At 44.5% G+C, this 18,951-nt stretch overlaps 1 protein-coding gene across 2 annotated transcripts in view; it reads right to left on the bottom strand.

Annotated features, from left to right (window-relative positions):
* The window catches only part of CREB3L2 (cAMP responsive element binding protein 3 like 2), a 101,230-nt gene that overhangs the window by 40,153 nt on the left and 42,126 nt on the right, over positions 1–18,951 (bottom strand). For both annotated transcript variants that reach the window (XM_006133371.4, XM_075940030.1), the window contains exon 2: positions 1,014–1,230. In XM_006133371.4, coding sequence (XP_006133433.2) covers positions 1,014–1,230 — 217 coding nt within the window. The remainder of the gene's footprint in view (positions 1–1,013; positions 1,231–18,951) is intronic.

Here is an 18,951-nt window from a genome sequence, read left to right as displayed (position 1 = left end):
GGCTATTCCAGTAACACCACTATGAAAAGCTGCTAATACTCACCATTCTTTGGTCCACAGTCCTCCCTCTATAGCCAAACATCCCAATAAAAGTTGTACTTATTTGTAACTATTTGCAATCACTATCACGAGGTCTCTATTATTGCTTCAGCTGTCCACACCTCTTTCCCCCTATTTTTCCCTGTAGAATTGTAATTTCTGAAAGTAGTTCAATCTCTCAACCATTTTAGAATCATTGGGCCAGATCTGCTCTCAGAGCTATGTCTGTGTTCACCAGCTACGAATCTGGTTTGTTGATTACATCTCCTTCCTTGTTTATTAACTAGCGAGCCTACTTCCTCTCTAGTGTTTCTCCACTCCCTTGATATATTTATAGAAACTCTTACATCAATCTCAGTCCAGCATTAACCCATTCTATTTTTCCCGCTATCTCATCTTTTTCCTGCAAACCCTATCTAACTAATATTTTGGGGGGGGTTTCCTACCCCTCTCCTTTGTTTTCCAAAGAGGTTGTTTTCTACTCCGTCATCTACAAGTACCCAATAGGGAAAGGACACTGGAATATTCTCGTCTCTCTTCTGTACTCTCACCTCATTTCCAACGAACAGCAGCAGTATGTTGAACCTGAATTGCAGTGACCTAGATTTTCAGACTTTGGCATCTGAAGTTAAATACATACATTAGGCACCAAAAAATAGGTGGCTACTTCTTCAGTGCTGTTGAGGATTGAAGAGCTGCAGGTGCTCAGGTTGGATTTGAAAGTCTTGCTTAAAGCAGCTGAACTTGAAGATTTTTGGATAGTGTGGTTTACGATACCCCAAACTTTCTTCTATGCTTATACAAATAGGCTAGCGGGTGAACTTTCGTTCCTCAAATTTCATTCCCTTTTGATAAGTCCATGTTTTAATTTGCTGAATTCTGGTAGCTCCTTAGAGACTGCACTATATATAACTAATGCCCACAATCAGTATGTTTTCACAAAGGTCGGCAACAACTCAGCCACATCGCATTACCTTCATTGAAGTTGTCGTCAGTCGAAACGTGGGTCAGTGGGGACTGGGGACGGGAGTCGCCGCACAGGGAGTAGCTATGTTCTGCCTGGATGAGGGGCGCTGGAGAGGCGGGGGACAGCTCCACCTCCATCATCTCATTTTTCTCAGACAAGAAGGGGTCATTCAAGAGCTGGCCCAGGACATCCTGAGAGAACTCATCCAGGAACTCCGTGAAGTGCTGTGGAGATAGAGGGAGAACAACTCTTATCTAAAGGGTGTCTCTGGCCAACAACAGAGATGCACTGACCTACATTGTTACAATATCTGCACTATGCATCTGTGCTGGTTAGCAACAGAACCCATCATTCCTGCCTCTCTCTTCCCTGCTTTAAATCACTACTCCACACTGAAAATAGAACAAAAAGGTTCTCTCATACATTATTCATTCAATTAGGAAAGACATTTAGCTATAATCTAACCATGCTGTCTGGTCCAAAGCAAATGGTTTCAGACAATTACTGTTTTCCTTACTGGATTGCTCATGAGTTGAGAAGACCATATACATGAGACCCGTCTTAGTTGACGGACAATGTCAGAGCACTATGCTGATGTGTACCAGTGGAGGATAAATGTCTAGCTGCTGTGCTGACTGGCTCCTCATAGAGGTCTAAGACAAAGAAGAGCCTGTGGGCAATTTGTGCTGGAAGCAGAAAATGAGACCCCTTGCCATGTTCTAAAGCTAACCTCTTTGGAGTGAGTCGCATTAATGAAAAAGCATACTTCATCCAGTCATGCAGGGAAACGTCCTGTTATGGTCAAAATGCATCCTTCAAATACGTAACCCATGCCCCAGGGCTTACCTCAGAGGTAGTCAACTCTATCCCAGACTAGGGATGTTAAATTTCGATTAATTAACTAATCGAATAGTCGACGGGCTTTCCATCAAGTAGTCGATTAGTCGATAAGAACTTCTGCGTTCTGCCTTTGAAATGTGCATTTCACATCTGGCATAGTGCATGGAGCCCAGGGCCAGCGGGGAGTCCTGCTGACCCTGGGCTCCACGTGGGCACTTCCCCTTTGAAGTGTACAAGAGTCCCCAGCAGGGGCTCTTGTACATTTCAAAGCAGAAACACCCACATGGAGCCTAGGACCAGTGCGGGATTCTGAGTCCCACACTGACCCCAGCCTCCACGCAGCGCTTCTGCTTTGAAATGAACAAGAGTCCCAGCATGGACTCTTCTACATTTCAAAGTTGGCTGCTGCTGCGCCCCCTACCTCCTCCCATGGAGCTGGAGCCAACCAGCTTTTAAGTCGTCTCCCTTCATTACCCCCTTCTCTTCCCCCTGTTTGCTACCTCTTTGTGATAGAGGCAGCTGGGGGGTAGGGGGGAGTGACTAGTCGAGTAGTGTGTGGACATCCAATAAGCTTTTACTTATCAGATAGTCGACTAGTCACTTACATCCCTATCCCAGACCCCACACTCCTTCCATTAATAAAAAAAGAAAAGTGCAGCCCATCCCCACTCAAAATTTTTTTGAGTAGCCCCCTGCAAAAATTATTGCCCACTTCTACTCTAAACAATGTTTGTTTTGGTGCAAAGAGTTAGTACATTTCATTTGAAGAAATGCAATCAAATTGTATAACTGCATGTTGCTGATTTTTGACCCGAAGCTAATTTCAAAGCTCAGGTTCTCAACTTTGCAATGATAGGGGTTCTGACTACCAACATAAATAAGATCTTCCCTGGTGCACTGCAAAGGTCACATCTATGGGGCATGAGATGACTGTGTTCATGAGAGATGTGTCTAATAGAGATGGGCCTGAATTAAACCTCTTCTGGGGTGCTTTCAGTCAAGAGGCAAACTTTGCAGCTCTTATTATATATTTCCTTCCAGGGGCAGGAGGCTCTGCGTGTTCAGATTTAGTAACTGCATTTCAGGAAACAGTTCCAGACAGCGGCATGGCATATACAGACAGAGCATGACACAGTTTCCATTAGTCACACCCCCCAGGGGTTCTCTTGTCATACTCCAAAAACTAAGCTGAAGAAAGATGGAAATGTAACTTCTTCCAAGCCGCCAAGCATGCTGCATTAACAGCTAATACTTACAGGAATCTTTTATTAATTAGGATTTAATATCTTGCAAGTTTAAACTGGCTTGTTTGCTCTGCTTTAGCAGGCATTGCTAACTTTGGCTCTTATTCGCTCCCCTGCACAAGGAAACACAGATTCAAGATTTGGCTCCCTGTAGCATAAAGAGTTTAACTAGTCAGCGATGTGTAGTCAAGTAATGGAAATGGTGCCGCTACGCTGACATACACTCATTTTATAGTTCCAGGATAGCTTGCAACCTAAAAGCCTTGTAACAGCAAAGTGTTGGACTCATCTTCCATTCCGCTGAAGTCACTGGGAATTTGGAGCTCATAAAATCTTCTGCGGGAGCCTCAGAAACTTGCGGACGTGGCCTTATATCAGCATGAGAAGACTCCTGTCAACTCTGCTGGCCACTGGGAACAAGAAGAGGTTAGTCACTGATATGCTAAGACATCAAGCTAGGTAGGAACAAGGCTGTTAAAAGAGGACAAATACATGCAGTGCCCTGAATGATAAGGCTACTAAACAAACTCCAGGGTCAGTACTGGCTGACCCAGAATGTCATGACCACTTCAAACCATTGTTTACATGAATTTCTAGAGCCAAAGACTCACTAATGCATCACTTCCCATACCGCCTCTAAATATTTGCAATAGTAGGGATGCATCATAATTCGCTGCTGTTGAACACACAGACTAGAAAAATAAGCCTTTATTTGCCTATCCTAGCTCCATCAAAATCAAAATGTCCTTATTGACAGGACAAGCTATTCAACTATTGTCAAACTGAAATGAAGGACAGAAAGTACTGCTTGAGCAAGTGCAAGACACAAGCATGGCCCATTCTATGAAAAGCAGTACTGTTCTTAAAGATGGATTTTCTACCATGCATATTGCTCCCTTTCCTCCAAGTGCAGTCATATTTTTTTTCGGGGCACAATAGCAACATTTCCCTCTCTAAAGAGTCAGAATAAGGGCGCACACATATTTTAGTCATGAAGATACAATCACACACACACACACACACACACACACACAAAATCAATGACTTAACACTTTCTATGCCAAAGAATGCTAAAATGTAATTTGCTTCCTTAAACTAACATGCTGGAGATCATTTAAACCAGTGTTTCTCAACCTTTTTTTTTTTTTAATAAAGTACCCCCTTAAAAAAAGTACCCCCTTTTTAAAAAAAATTATAAGTCTCCCCACTACCTATAGTTTTCAGACACACAAAACTTTTTCCACCATTGGAGCACATTTGTTTAAACAACTTAATCATAGCCAAAATTTTTAGGTGTCAAAAAGTACAAAAACAATAAAGCACTGTAAAGCTTAAAACAAAAATTCAGTTTTCTCCAAATGTCAGGTGTGTTGATGTATCCCCCAGATTTCTCTCGAGTACAGGAAACCCCCAACTTGCGACGCGATTGGTTCCTGGGGAAGCATTGTAACCTGAGCCCTCATTTATGATAGGTGCTGTGCTCCGCTGTAAATGCGGGCAGAGGACATAAGTCGGGTTTTCAGCCCCTTCTGCACTTACAAAAATGGTTGTAAGTGCGGGAGTCGGAACTCGGGTGGTCGTATGTTGGGGGTTTCCTGTACCCCTGAGGGTACTCATATACTGGTTGAGAAACACTGGTTTAAACCACCTCAGAAAGGCAGCCACCATACAAACAAAGTAACATTTTAGGACAAAAGGCAGAAAAGAATATTGCATTCAACCGTGCAAGGAGAATTTCAGTAGGTAGAATGTAATTAGCTTGGTTGGAATTTAGCCAAGAGAATCAAGCCTAAGAGTTCTACTCTTGAAGTCAAATATCCCCCTTGACTCTGCAAACATCCAGGTCTCTGGGTTCACATCTCATCCATGAGATAGCTTCTTCAGCAGTACAGCCCTCTGGCTTGAATTCATACAAACTTGGGAAGAGAAGCTTCTGTTGAACAACTATATAAAGTCCTGTTTGAAACTATTCCTTCCAAGTATGAACCTGGTCTCACTTTGCCTGGATGACAAATTGCCAGGGTCAAAGCTCAGCATAGTATGGCTGCAGACCAGTTGGCCACCTGAAGTGGCCCCCTTGCAAGCAGCCCCAAGTCCAGGCGCATCTCAGGAGTTTGAGCAAATCTATTAAAGATCCAACCAGTGGACCAAATTCAGGTGTAGCCCAAGGTCCAGTGTGCTTCAACCGCAGCCCTGGGAACTACAAGTTGTGGACTACAAACTGCGGCATGTTGGGAGAATTTCCTGGTTCCTGTCAGGACGTACCCTCTGCACCCAGCAGGGTCTCAGCAAGGACTGAGCTAGAAGCAACATGCAGTCTGCATACAGAAAGGAGGGGTTGCTTACCTGTGATCCTGTTCTATGTTTTGGGGTTTATTTATTTATTTTAACAGAATAAAGCCTGTTCCTGGTGGTTTGTCTGAGCGGGTCTGGTCTGAGGTGCACACACACTAACATACAACGCTGAGCACACCAAGGAGCCTCAGTTCTAGTCTCCCACAGTTGTGTAAGAAGTCACAAGGCTTCCCCTATGCTGCATAACTTCACACTGGGTTAGTGAACCAGGGTGGGCAGGGGAGGTTACACTGTGATGAATCCTGATTATGTGCCACCTGACGCACATTGTGCATATACTAAGAAGGTTATTTGGCATGGAGGTTTTTAAGAATATGTTAGACAAACACCTGCCAGAGATGGTCTAGTTTTATTGGGATTTGCCTCCGGACCTGGGGATGGACTAGATGACCTCCTAAGGCTCTATATTATTGTGGTATCACAGCAGCTTTTTAGAGGCTATTTGACGGATGACATTTGCTTCAAATTTGATTCTTTCTACCTCCACCTTTGAGAGGGGAAATTTCCCTGGACTACTTGAAGAAGCAAAGAAACCACATTTAATTTCACAAAACTTGAGAGAAAAGTGTACCCTGAAGTAGAGAAGGGAAATGTAGGGTGCTTCTTTTAATGTAGGCTTTTAACTTTCCCTGACAGCTGGAGTCATATAAAACAGCAAGATCTTGGGAAAAGAATTAGCAATAAGAGCAGAAATACTGGACATAAAATATATGGCATCTGGGTTTAAACCAGCCAAGGTCAACCTGTGGCTCTTCCCACCTGCCCCCCCCCCCGAAAGTGCAGTTCGTGAAGCCACCCCTGCACCCCTGAAAACGGCCCCCAGCTCCCTGTGCTCACCGGTGGAGGGAAGCCATCCGGCGCAGCCATTCAAAATGGTGTTTTCAAGATGGTGGCAGCCAGCAGGAGCCTGATGTGGCCAAAAAGCACGTTTCTTAAAGGGGTAGTCCTTTTCGTCCGTCCCCCCGCCCCCGACCAAACGCTGCTGAGGGCTTCTTTTGCTCAACAACTTCTCCTCCCACCCCCAAGCTCTTTGCCCTATATGCACAACTAATTTGGCGTTTTGTCTGGAACGGGTTGGCCACCCCTGGTTTAAACAAGGAATAGTTATGTAACTTCGTTACAGTTGGATTATATCTGGTTACTTATGATTTTATAATACAAACCAGAACACTGGTCAGTCACTGATCCTCAGTCAAGAAGCTGCCATGGTTTAGATCACACAATTCAAACTGCAATGACAATTGGAGAGAGTTTGCTCTCTCCTCATTCAGCCTGAACCAGCACAAAAAGCAGTGCTCTTACTCAAATTGCTGATACTCTTGGTCTAATTTAAAATCACTGCCACATGGAACACTTGTTAAACGCCAACCTAAATTATTTTTAAAGGAAATGAAAATCCTCACTCAATGCTATTGCATTTCTACAGAATCCAAAAACAAAGGCATTTCTGCAACAATTAAGGGGGAGACTTTCAAAAGGCACAATGGGTGTAGGTGGCCAACTTTCACTGACTTCTACTTAGCTGCACTTTGGGCTTCTGAAAGGCTCCTCTTAGACTGCTTATATGAAATGGATTTGTAGGCTGTGTTCAGTTAAAGGTTACAAGACTTCACGTTCTATAGGGCCTGTCCAGATATTCAGGGCTTTTCCTTCTATAGGTGCCTATTATCCACCACCTCTCTTCCCAGATAGCAAATATAAACAACTGGGCACCTGAGTCCAGTTACAAGTGGAAAGTGAATCACAAAAAACAACTACCCTTACTGGTACTCTAGAGAGTCTCAGGCTGTGTCTAGACTACACCTCTCTGTCGACAGAGAGATGTAGATTAGGCAAGTCAAAATTGCTAATGAAGCGGGGATTTAAAAATGGCCGCCACTTTTTTTCTAAACAGAGCTATTTTGAAAAAAGTGCAGTCTAGACGCGGATCTGTCGAAAATAAACCCTTTTTCGACAGATCCTGTAATCCTCAAAAAATGAGGTTTACAGGATCTGTCGAAAGGGTTTCTTTTCGACAGATCAGCATCTAGATTGCCTTTTGTTTATTCTAATGAAGCGCAGGATATTTAAATCCCTGCTTCGTTAGCAATTTTGACGTGCCCAATCTATATCTGTCGACAGAGAGGTGTAGCCTAGATGTAGCCTCAGTGGAGAGATCAATGACGGAACAAGTATAGAGACTTGCCCTCCTGCCTTGAGGCCATCCAGGGGGCTGCATGGAAAATCTTACACTGCCAGAGTGCTAGATATATCTGACTGATACCTAAAGAGAGGGCTTCTGTATTTAGGACTCCCAGTCTGGCATCTCTCACCAGTATAGAATACTTAAAAAAAAAAAAAAAAAAAAAACCTCTCTTTTTTTAAACTCTTGCAAATTAGCTATGTAGTGATTGCCAACTTCCTTCCACACACACACACACACACACCAGTATAAAAGGTAACAGCAGTGCCAGTACCCTTTCTTCAGATAAGAACAATGAGCCAACTTGTAGATTAAACTGTTTTCCTTGAATATTAAAAGGATCTCCTCCTCCTATACTTTCCTTGAGGATTTTTGTTTTCTTTTCACCTTGATAAATATCACTGAATGAAAACAGATTTCAGATGGCCCAGGGGTACCCACCACCACCAACTGCAATGGGGCAAAAGTGGCTTCTTTGCTGCCAGCTCCACAAAACCTTAGTGACCATCTTCCCCCCTCCCTCCAATCCATAGCCATTCAGGGCTAGTGTGCGCAGTGAAGAGGCACATTGCTCTAGGGAGAGCCCTTTCTGCCTGAGTTAGACACCCTCTTTGGGGAAGCGAAATGTTACTGTGTTCAGTAGGCTCACTGAGTCTTGTATTAGGACAATACATGTGCCAGACTGTTCCCTCTCCCTCACCCAATTGTGCAGAGACAGCCCTTTCTATATGGGACCATCATCCCATACTGGGCAATGGATGGCACTGCTGGTTCCCAGCCACTTAGAATCATATAAATCAAGAAACCCGTCCTTCCCCCAGTGCAGGACTTGAATCTAATCTTGCTTTGAAGGGCTGTGCAGTTACCTCCCACCCTCTGCCTAGAACAGCAGAGATGGTGGGCAGATGAGTCACCCAGGCCTGAGCTACACAGATGTGAGTCACTGGCCTGGCAGCCCTCCAGGAAGAGCCACATCTGGATCCTACACAGTGCTCCGTTTGGTTTTAGTTCTGCTAGGTTAGAACCAGTGACTGGACTACGCAACTGGGCAGACATTTGTTCTCTTGTCCCAGCTACTACTGTTTGTCCCCCTATCCCTATGCACCAGGATAATTGGAATATACCTCATTCTTTTCACAAGGCTACTCTTATGCTCTCAGGTTGAGAAGCCAGAAAAATATCACCTGGACCCTTCTCTAACACACCACCTTGCCTGTCAAGTTACACGGCGGTCATAAATTTTTAATACGAGTGATTTCACTGCTTATGTAACGTACTGGATTGAAAGCTCTGGAGACTGAGCCTTTATTAGCCTCAGAATAGACAAGAGCCATGCAAACTTCCCAACAGGATCTCCAGCCAATATGACTCATCCCACACAGACGGTGGCTGAACTGCCCTCTCACTCAGTAAGTAGTCTCTCCACTGATAGCAGGCATCCAGCAAAGCATTGCACACTTTAAAAATGGCCATCAATGAGGAAGGGATAAAAGCAGCTGTTCTCTTCCCAGCCATACTGCATGAGCATGAAGGCAGCAAGAGATATTTGTTCTGAGATGTGAAAATTTGTTGGATTGTTAAATCTACAGGGAAGGACTTACATTTAAAAATACATGAGGATCTTCTATCTGACAAGCACAAGCTTTCACATAACTTTTAACCAAATCCTTGACGACCAAGTTCAATGAGTTTTTAAAAAGTTAACAGCTCTTACCCACATCTTTGTGGTCTGCTTTTAATGGCTTATGTTTGTTGCCTGAAGCAAGAAGAACAACATGTTTTGTGGCTTCATAATTGGCATTAGTTAATGCCACTCAATTATTCCAATATCCTCTTTTATGAATGTGGATTTTAATGCTGCAGTAATGGTTGTATTCAGTACTTAATTACATGATAGCTAGGACTAGTACTGTTTCCTTTTTCTCATCCCCATAAAACTACAGCCCCAAAAAGTTAAGCAATCAATACAGGATAGTGCTGGATGTAAAGCCCACAGAAGTACTTTGCAACAATGAAGCACACTGACACTATTCCTTTGCAGAATGTACTGGGAGCATTATACTTAGATCCTTGGAGGAAAGATGTTGAATACTGTAGGTAGGAAGCACTGCTTGATATTTGCTCCATCTGTAGAACTTCTGTGCTGTTGCTTGCTGTTTTGATGACTGATATGACATTTTAAAATTCCTTTTTTTAAAGCATGCTTATTTCCTTCTAAATTCAAGAATTAAAATCTTTTCACTGTTGTTTCAATACTGAAATAGTAAATCTGATTTATGGGAGCTACAGTTCCATCTTGAGGTTTCTGGTGGCTTTAACTTTACTCCCATCAATTTATACCTAGAAATCCTCCACGGTACTATAGATTCCTATAAGTCAGTTGCCCAGGTATTATAAAATAGTTAAGATTTTGGTTTTGGATCCAAACTGTTAAAAGAAGAGATTTAGCATTTTTTTAAATTTCACTATAATTTACTAGTCTTGCTTTGAAATTATAGTCTCTGTATTCATTTAAAAGTAAACACCCCAAGCCTAAGATTTTCAAAAATAGGCATCTTAAATTAGGCACTTAAATCCTTAAGTACTCAGCACTTTTAAAAAGTGAGGCCACTTATTTAGTTAACTAAATATGGACTTAATCTTTAGACATGCATTTTTGAAAGACTTGAGCTAGATGTCTGTGAAACAATGCCGGAGTAACATTGTTACGCACGATGATCAAAACAGTTGGTGGATAAAATAAACACACATGTACACTCTCCATGTAAATTAACCGTTACGTGATTGGGTGGTGGTGGGGAGATGTGTGTTCACGGAAGAGGGCTATTGCTACATTACAGAGTGGCAATTTAGATGAGTGAGTGGTCCTTCATTGCTCCATTCTAGTATGTAGGATGGATAACTTACATCCCTCACGGGCTGCCTTATTCATACCCCTGAGCGACACAATTGTCTGTTGAGGTAGTAGCAGTGCATCCATGGCCAAAGAATAAGAAAAACAGGTGAAGCAATCCGCAGGCATGACACCTCATTTTGGACATTAGCCCACTGCCTTCATCACAGTTCAAGGATCAAATGGCCTCAAGATGATGATCTCATTAGTCACAGGTTTTACACCCTGCCCAGTGTAAACTACTGCCCTCTCTATCAGAGAGATAGCAATTATCTAGGGGCAGGGAGAAAGAACATTGACAGGACTTTGTGTTCATTGTCCCAGTTGCTGAGATGAGCATTAGAAATTAAATACCATTCACTAAGGAGTGGGGCTGGTTTTCAGATCACACAATCACCTATATGGAACCTAACTAGGAAGATGGACACTCCCCCTTCCCCAGAGTCATAGCGAGGGGGGGCAAGAAGGGGCAATTGCCCCCAGGCACCACGCTGGGGCGGGGGGGTGCCAATTTAGCTGCCTGTAAATAGCCCCTGCAGCACAGTATGGGCGAGATAGTAAGACCTGGCTTCTTTTTACACTGACAGCCTCTGTGCGAGATGGGAGCAACCCCACCATTGCAACCCTGAATTTGAGGAATGGAGGGGTGGCAGCTGGCATTCAGGGCTGACTCTGACTTCCACTCTCTCCCAGTCTGGCTGGAGGCTGGGATGCAGCTGCAAGCCGGGCAGACCCCGGAGCTAGGAAACCTCCAAGAGCTGCAGGAGTAATTGCAGGCGAGGGCCTCTCCACTCGCTGGAAGGGAGTAGATGGAAACTGGGGCCAGCTCCAGGAGTCCCTTGCCCCGGTGAGGATCCGCTGCAAGAGCTGCATCACACTCACCACTGACCGACCCTGGTAAACTATCCCTGCCTTCCAGCGCCCTGCTGTGAGCCCTTTACCTTCCACCGCCATCCTCGACTCCTGCACCCTCACCTGTCCCTGAGCGTGCCCCTCCAAATACCAACCCCCCCGTACTGAATCCTCTTCCTGACACCGGAACCCCCTGCCCTGAGCCGCCCTACATGTCCCATCCCTCTGCTTAAGAACACGAGCAAAGCCGAGGACATTGCTCGGCGCTCTACAGAGACAGGGTCCCACTCCGGCTACACTGCAGCGGTGGCTCACAACGCAATGCCACCCAGGACCCGCACAGCAGTTTTAACCCCGGTCCCTTTGCAGCCTGGCCTCATCGGCCTCCTTTGGAAGCCCCGGGTCCCGAATTTTCCATGAGCCACCATCGTGATGCCAGGCTTTGGCCAGATGGGGGCAGCACAGAGGATCCAAGCCAAACCCTGTTCGCATGTTCCCCTCCCAGCGCAGACTGGAACGTGTGAAGTCCCACAAGTAGTAACAAATGATTGGGGGCACAAATTTTGCCTTAACCCCCTCAGGTGCGTAACACCCTCGTTATCCCTCTGCCTTTCCCCCACCCCAAAAAACAACCCCACAATCAAGAGCCCTTTTAACTTTGCAGTAAATAACTTGCTTCTGGTCTCCCTTGCTCGGAACTCAAAGGTTCACGCTGGTTGTGATCCAAGACAGATGCCCCACCCTCCCAGCCAGCGTGAACAAGGATTTCTGTCATCTTCACACAGAGCCCAGTGTTTTGGTGGATACCAGTGTGGGTGGGTGGTAATTTGACTGCTGGGGGAGGTTAGCTCTCTGCCCCTCCCCTTGTGCCACCCCTTCTTCTCCATCTCCTCTCCTCCAGGAGCCCAGAGTACCCGTACCATAGCTCCCAACCCTAGCGTGGCCAGAGAGCACTTCCTCAGCCTGGGTGCCCCCCAGCCCTGGCATGACTAGGTAGCACAGCTGCAGTGTTCCCTCCCTCTACCTCCTTCCCCCCACTGCTTAGTCATGCTGAGGCTCAGCCCTGAAGTGCCAGCTGCCCCAAGTCCCTGCAGCAGGCTGGACGGTTACAGCCCCAACAAGCCTCGGCCAATGCTAAGCACCATGAACTGCAGGAAAAGGCCTGGGGGTGGAGCATGGACAGGGCCACAGATTGTTTGGGGAGTCACAGGCTCTCCAAGCCTATTATACTCCCTGCCCCTGGACACTGGTCCCTCACTAGCAACCTACTGCCATCACCAACCCAAACCACTGGATCAGTGCTCTGAGCTTGCAACTTTGTTCAAAGCCTTGTGTCTAAGCTACAGTTGTTCCAAGAATCTTAGGAACAGTGGAGTGGTTGTACGAGTCTATTGCAATACCTGGAACAATGCCTTCAACTCAGGACTGCTGAACTTGGGAATATAACACAACTCTCTTCCCTGCCACTGTGGATATCAAGTCCAACTATCCATTCCACTGGCCCTCATAATTCCATCCTACCGTGAAGTGCCTTGTGTCTGGAAATAACCCAAAAGGCTTTGGCTCCCAGAAACAGTGCTGAACACTATGGAATAGGTACTTCAAGAATCCCAGAATGCAACTGGTACAGAGAAGACTGTACAGTACAAAATGTTGTATGCCACTTCATGAAAGAGGTTCTCTTCTAAAAGACGTATCAATGCAATACATCCATTTAATGAAATCAACATTCCTACAATACTCTCTCCTTTAGAATAGGCACACTACGGTTTTGTCTGTACTACAAAACTTTTAGTGTCACTGCCCGAATTTTAGTGGCATGGCTGCATAGCCGCTATTTGTTGGTTCTTTTGCCAACAAAATACTTCCACCCCCAATAAGTGGCATTCACATTGTCAGTGGGAATGAAATGCACTATTCAGATTGGCACTTGCCATGGCAAATTTTTTTTTCGGGGGGAGAAGCAGAGGTAGGAGTGGAAGTAAGCCCCTCTGAATGATAAAACTTGTGTCATTCAATTGCCTGTGTAAACATCACCTAAATCTTAATCCGTTAGGGGGGAAAAAAACATTAACTGAAAGAGGCACTACTTTCTCCTTGGGTCAAGTACTTTGTGAAGTTTCAAATTTTACAGAACTGAAAAAAAAAAAAAAAAAAAAAAAAAAAACCATCCTCACATCCACTGAAAAACAAAGTGGGCAAGATAATCTCTTTTATGGGACCAACTTGTATTGAGGACCCACATAGCACTCTTCTGGAGGCCTGGGGAAAAGCACTCCTGAGAATCACAGCTAAAAACAAGAGGGAATAGATTGTTTAGCATATTGTAGTTAGCACATCTTCTAAAGGGACCATTTAAAGTACAACACCTCAGAAGTCACTGAACTAAATGGGAGTTAGTGTGTTACAGAGCGTTCATTTGAGCTCATAGTGATCTCACCCACATAGTTGTTATTGGGTCATTTAGTGCACTGGATGAAGTATATAAACACATGTGATTAAGGAAGTTAAGGACTAGTCGACTATCCGATAAATCAGATAGTCAATTGATTAGCTGATTCCTCCCCCACCCCCACCCCCACCCCCCCGCCTCTATCAGACAGGAGAGGAGCCAGCTGTAGATGGGTGTTAGGCACCCACTAATTTTTTTTCCAGGAGTACCCACAGAGCCGGCATCTACGGCAACAATGGCATTACATATAACTAAAAGAGTGCATTCTCTTTGCCTAAGTTTTGTTTTAAGGGTATCCTTCCCCCCATTTTTAGAGCCTGCATTTCAATGTCTTGGGACTAATGGAAAGTTACAATCCCAGAAAATATTGCTGCTTGTTTAGTCAATTTTACAGAGCAAAGGAGAGGTTAACAAGTGAAAGCTCAGGCCCCAGAAGAACATCTATTCATTCCCAGAGAGCAAAGGGGCAAGTGGGAACTTTTGCATCACAGGACAAAGCCATTACAAGTGCAAGAATACTTCTGACCATGAAACTGCAAAATTAGATCTTCTCTCTGAAGCTTATAGTGTTCTACTAGCAAATCTGATTAAAACTTTTAGTGAGTGATAAGACTTTTGCTCTTTTTTTTTGCCTCTTTCCTGCTATTTATTATTGCACAGCATTGTGACAATTAAAAGGGGAAATTCACCCCTGCACTGTGGCCTCTTGTACGTGCCATGCTGCCACAAAGAAGCTCTGGGAGAATCCCTCCCCATGCAGATTACAGCTGGTCCCCGAGTTGCAAACGGTCAAGTTACAACCGTTCGCATTTACAACCAAAGTTCCCATGAAGCGGTCATAAAGGCGGTCCCCGAGTTACGAACGCGATCTGCGCTTACGAACAGCACGGTTGCTATGTAACTCTATGGGGTCTGAGTTACAAACAAATCGAGTTATGGCCAAGTGTTTGGTCCATAACTTGTTTGTAACTTGGGGAGAGGCTGTAGTCCTCTTTCATCAGCTGCATGACCTCCAGAGAAGTGCTAGGTCAGGGGCCACAAAGAGGGTAGTCCCAGGACTACTTTAGCCTTCATCTTGGTACCCACGTGCCTCCCCCTCCTCTTCTCACCTGCTACACATTTAGAAGTGAAAGGGAGAGACTGGCATTTGTTCACAGAGTCCTATTTCTTTCACTTCCAGAGATTGTACAGTCTAACCTCTTTCCAGAGCAGATGGTACTTAGTCCTGCCGTGAGGGCAGGGGACTGGACTCGATGACCTCTCAAGGTTCCTTCCAGTTCTATGGGATGAGTAATGAGAAAGAGAGGCTTAACCTTACTCTGCTTCTTGCAGAACTTAAAAGATCATTCAGAGAAGCTCAGAACTGCGTGCTTAGTCCCAAGGTGTCTTGAGAAGACATGTGGGAGCAGAGTTGGCACCATGGGAGAAGAGACTAGAAGGCAAAGCTGTGCAAGTAATAGCAATGAAGAAAAACACCACTTGGAGGGGGTATAACAGATGAGCCACATGCAAATATTACAAAAGTATCTCTCCCATCCCCAAATATGTGTTTTGCCAAGTAAGTGTCAGTGCATTATATCTTGTAATTAACACCATTTATTATGGAATCTGTAGCAACTGCATGGTTAAAGCTTCAAGAATTTTCAGTCTAGGACATCTAACTTAAAACGCACCCCTCCCCCTTTTTTCCAGCCACAAAAAGGAGTGCAGAAAAACAGAAAAAAAAAGAGACCCGGTGATTTAGATTCCTGCTTCCCTAAACCAAAGGAAGACACAGTGTGTCACAGTGAGGGGGCATGTGGAAATTCTGAAGAATACATTCTAATTTGCCCCATTATGCCTTATGCAACAACAAGCCCACTCAAAGAAAACTCTAGCTGCATGTATGAAAGGGGCTTGGGGAAAAGAGGGAGAAGGAAGAAAAAGAAAAGCTTCTTTCCCTCTTTCCTCCTCCCCCAAAAGCCAAAGTTTCCCCTCCTCCATTTCCTGCACCTCCAAATTGCAACACCACATGCTGGAGCAAAGCATACATGGATGACTACTCCCGTGTGTTTTCAATTTTTTTTTAAATATTAAAAACAGCTGGATTTGAAACTCTTGATCAGGCTTTGACTAAAGAAGAATTTTGGGAGGGAGGTGTTAAAAGAGAAACACTGGCAAAATCCCCTAATCATATCTGATGTTGGAGGAAGATCAGAGGAATATGAAAAAAGTGACAGTTGACAATAACAAAAACCGATGCCCCCTCCACTTCCCAACTCCCTTCTGCAACAAACCACATTCAGTATATTCATTTCCTCCAGCCCACGGTAGCCCAGCCCCTGCTATTTAGTCAGGCCTCTCAAGACATCCCCACACAAAATGGATCAAAATTGTCACTAGTAACAAGCGGAGATTTCCCATGTGACCAGCAATGTGTTCTAGAGAGTCCTATGCACTTCAGAGCTGGGAAACCAGCTAATTTTGCTTCTCATTCCAATCCACCGGCTTTTTTGATGTCCTTATCAGAAATCCCATGCAAGGGAACACAGTTCAGGAATCAAGGTTTGAGGCCAAAGGTTGTTCATGTGTACACACAGCCACTCATTCACTTCCCATAAGGCTCTAAAATAGAGTAGCCAGCAAATAAACCTGACAATTGAAGTCAAGAGCATGAGCTCAGCAGGCATATCCTCCAGGACTAATCCATTAGGAAAGGTCTGCCCTTTTATTTTCTTTTTTAAGGACCAAGCTGTGCACCTCTTTGTTGAGGCTCTGTGCTATCAAAGAGGTCACAAGGGTTTCATTCCAACACACTCGCTGTCCAGCCTAGCATTAGAAGCTGAAAATGCTGTGGAGGGTTGACTGCTCCTACCCGCCAGAGGAATACAAGATCTCATGTATGTCACTAAGCCTTCTCTATCAACTGCTGAAAGAGCAGTGCTCTCCAGGAGCTCCTCTGTCATGTTGGGTGTGTCTGGTGGTAACAATTCAAAAAGATATCTCAGAAATGGTCCACACACAAAGGAGAAAATACGGTGCAAGATACTGAAGTTTCTTTCTGAATTCAAAAGGTACTAAGCAATAGATCAAAAAAAAATCATTAACACAAGCTACTCCCTCCCTCTCTCATATTTGCTATTCTTCATTTCCTTAGCAGGAACAGAGGAGAAATTGCTGCTATGCAGAAGCCCAAATATACACACCAGGGGGGCCATTCTGTATTCAGTTTCTAAATTAAGTACACATTTCAGAACATAGATTTTGGCAGTAATGGGAGACTCCCTGCCAGGCCCAGAGAAATCATGAGACACTTTGACACCAAGGGACAACTTTCAAATAAAGAACCCACTGATCCGTCAGACATTCCGTAGTTTCTCTTACCAGGTTCCTAATCATCAAACCATCTTCTCTCTGAGATTACCTCGCCATCAGCACCACACATCAGCCACCTAAAAGTGGAGCTGTGATGCCGAGTTTGCAGGATCAGAAAGATTTCCACAACAGAGATCATAATAAAAGATAAGCTACTTCCGTGGTGGATTGAATACAAACGAGAGAATTCTTACTAAACTACATACACAAGATCAGCTAAGGAATTGAAAAAATAAATCTTTTATTTTGCTTAAAGTGTGAAAGCTTCCTTTATTGTTTTTAGAAATGTGGGTGGAATTGTCAAAACAAGCCACATTATTCAATAGGAATGAGAGGAGGCATGGATCACAGGTAAGGGAGTTGCGGCCCCCAGTTACAAAAATCTAGCACTGCACAAAATTAATTCTATAAGGCAGAGTAGGTCTGTGATACTGAGAAAGCACAATTTCAGCCCAGCTGACATGCATCAAAGTTCTGTCCCCTACATTCCTCCACCCCCGCCAAGAACATATATCTTATTTCACTGGCACTTAGAACTTTGTTATTAATCTTATCTACTGAAGTGAGGGTGGGAAGGGAGCTCTTCACACTACCAACAAGATCTGCTGGGTTAGTAGTGACAACCAAGAGGGGAGGGAATAAGTTGCAAATGCTGCATAAGCGCAGCACATAAGTCACCCACATTAGCCAGACCAATGAAAACCAGACTCAGGCCTAGTCTACAATACAACGGGCCGTCAAGCTACACTACACAACTTCAGCTACATGAATAACGTAGCTGAAGTCGACAAACTTAGATCTACTTACCATGGTATCTTCACTGCAACAGCTGACGCTCCTCTGTCGACTACGCCCACACTCATTCTGGTAGAGTCGACAGAAGAGCGCTCAGCACGATAAATGAACCTCCGCTAGAATGATCACAGCCCATCGATCCAGCAGGTAATGCAGACGTGTGCCATAGTTAAAGGCTGCTCATGCTCTGACGTTACTCAGAGGCAACTGAGTACTTGGGGAAGGAGCTGGGAGAAAAGACAAAGAAAGAGGAGATACCCTTCCATGAATGCTGAGCACCTACAGATCTTATTAAATATGGGTGCTGCGAGCACTCTGAAAGATCTAAACCTAGTTTTAACAGGCTTCCTTCTCTCTGTTCAGATCCTTTGTCAGTGAAACCCTCACAACATGTCTCCTCCTAGATTCATGCTGAGGTGCCACAACAGAAATATCTTCATCAGAAGCCAGCCGTTAACCTGGGACCTGTGATATCCATCTGCCAGATCTTTTTTTAAAAAAAGAAAACTATTGTTCCCACTAGTGGGAAAAGCTCCGAATAACTGTATTGGAAGAAATATGGACTAGTGGTTAGAGTGCTAGCTTGGGACTCAGGAGTGCTGGGTAAAAGTCTATGCTCCCTCCCTAGATTTCCTGTGTGACCTTGGGTAAGCATGAAGTCTCTCTCTGACTCCGTTCCCCATCTGCATCATGGGAATAATAATACTTCCGTCTTGCAGAAGTTTCAAGAGAAACACACTGAAGGTTGTGAGGTGCCCAGAGACAACAGTTAAGGGACTTATATGAGCACTCAAGATGGCAACGAGGGTTCGATTCTTCATCTTGGCCTCTTATTCTCTAGCATTGGGATTGGAAGTTCTGAGAAAGCAGAGCACTTAGGCATCAAAGTGGAGACAGGGCCTGAACAAGACCAAACAACTCCAGGAAATTAAGGGACAACATGGACTAGCGCTAATAAATCTCAGATAATTTCCCATA

Source organism: Pelodiscus sinensis, chromosome 1, assembly GCF_049634645.1.
Source record: "Pelodiscus sinensis isolate JC-2024 chromosome 1, ASM4963464v1, whole genome shotgun sequence".
In the NCBI taxonomy this organism is placed as follows: domain Eukaryota; kingdom Metazoa; phylum Chordata; order Testudines; family Trionychidae; genus Pelodiscus; species Pelodiscus sinensis.
This window is presented reverse-complemented; position numbering and strand designations above follow the sequence as displayed.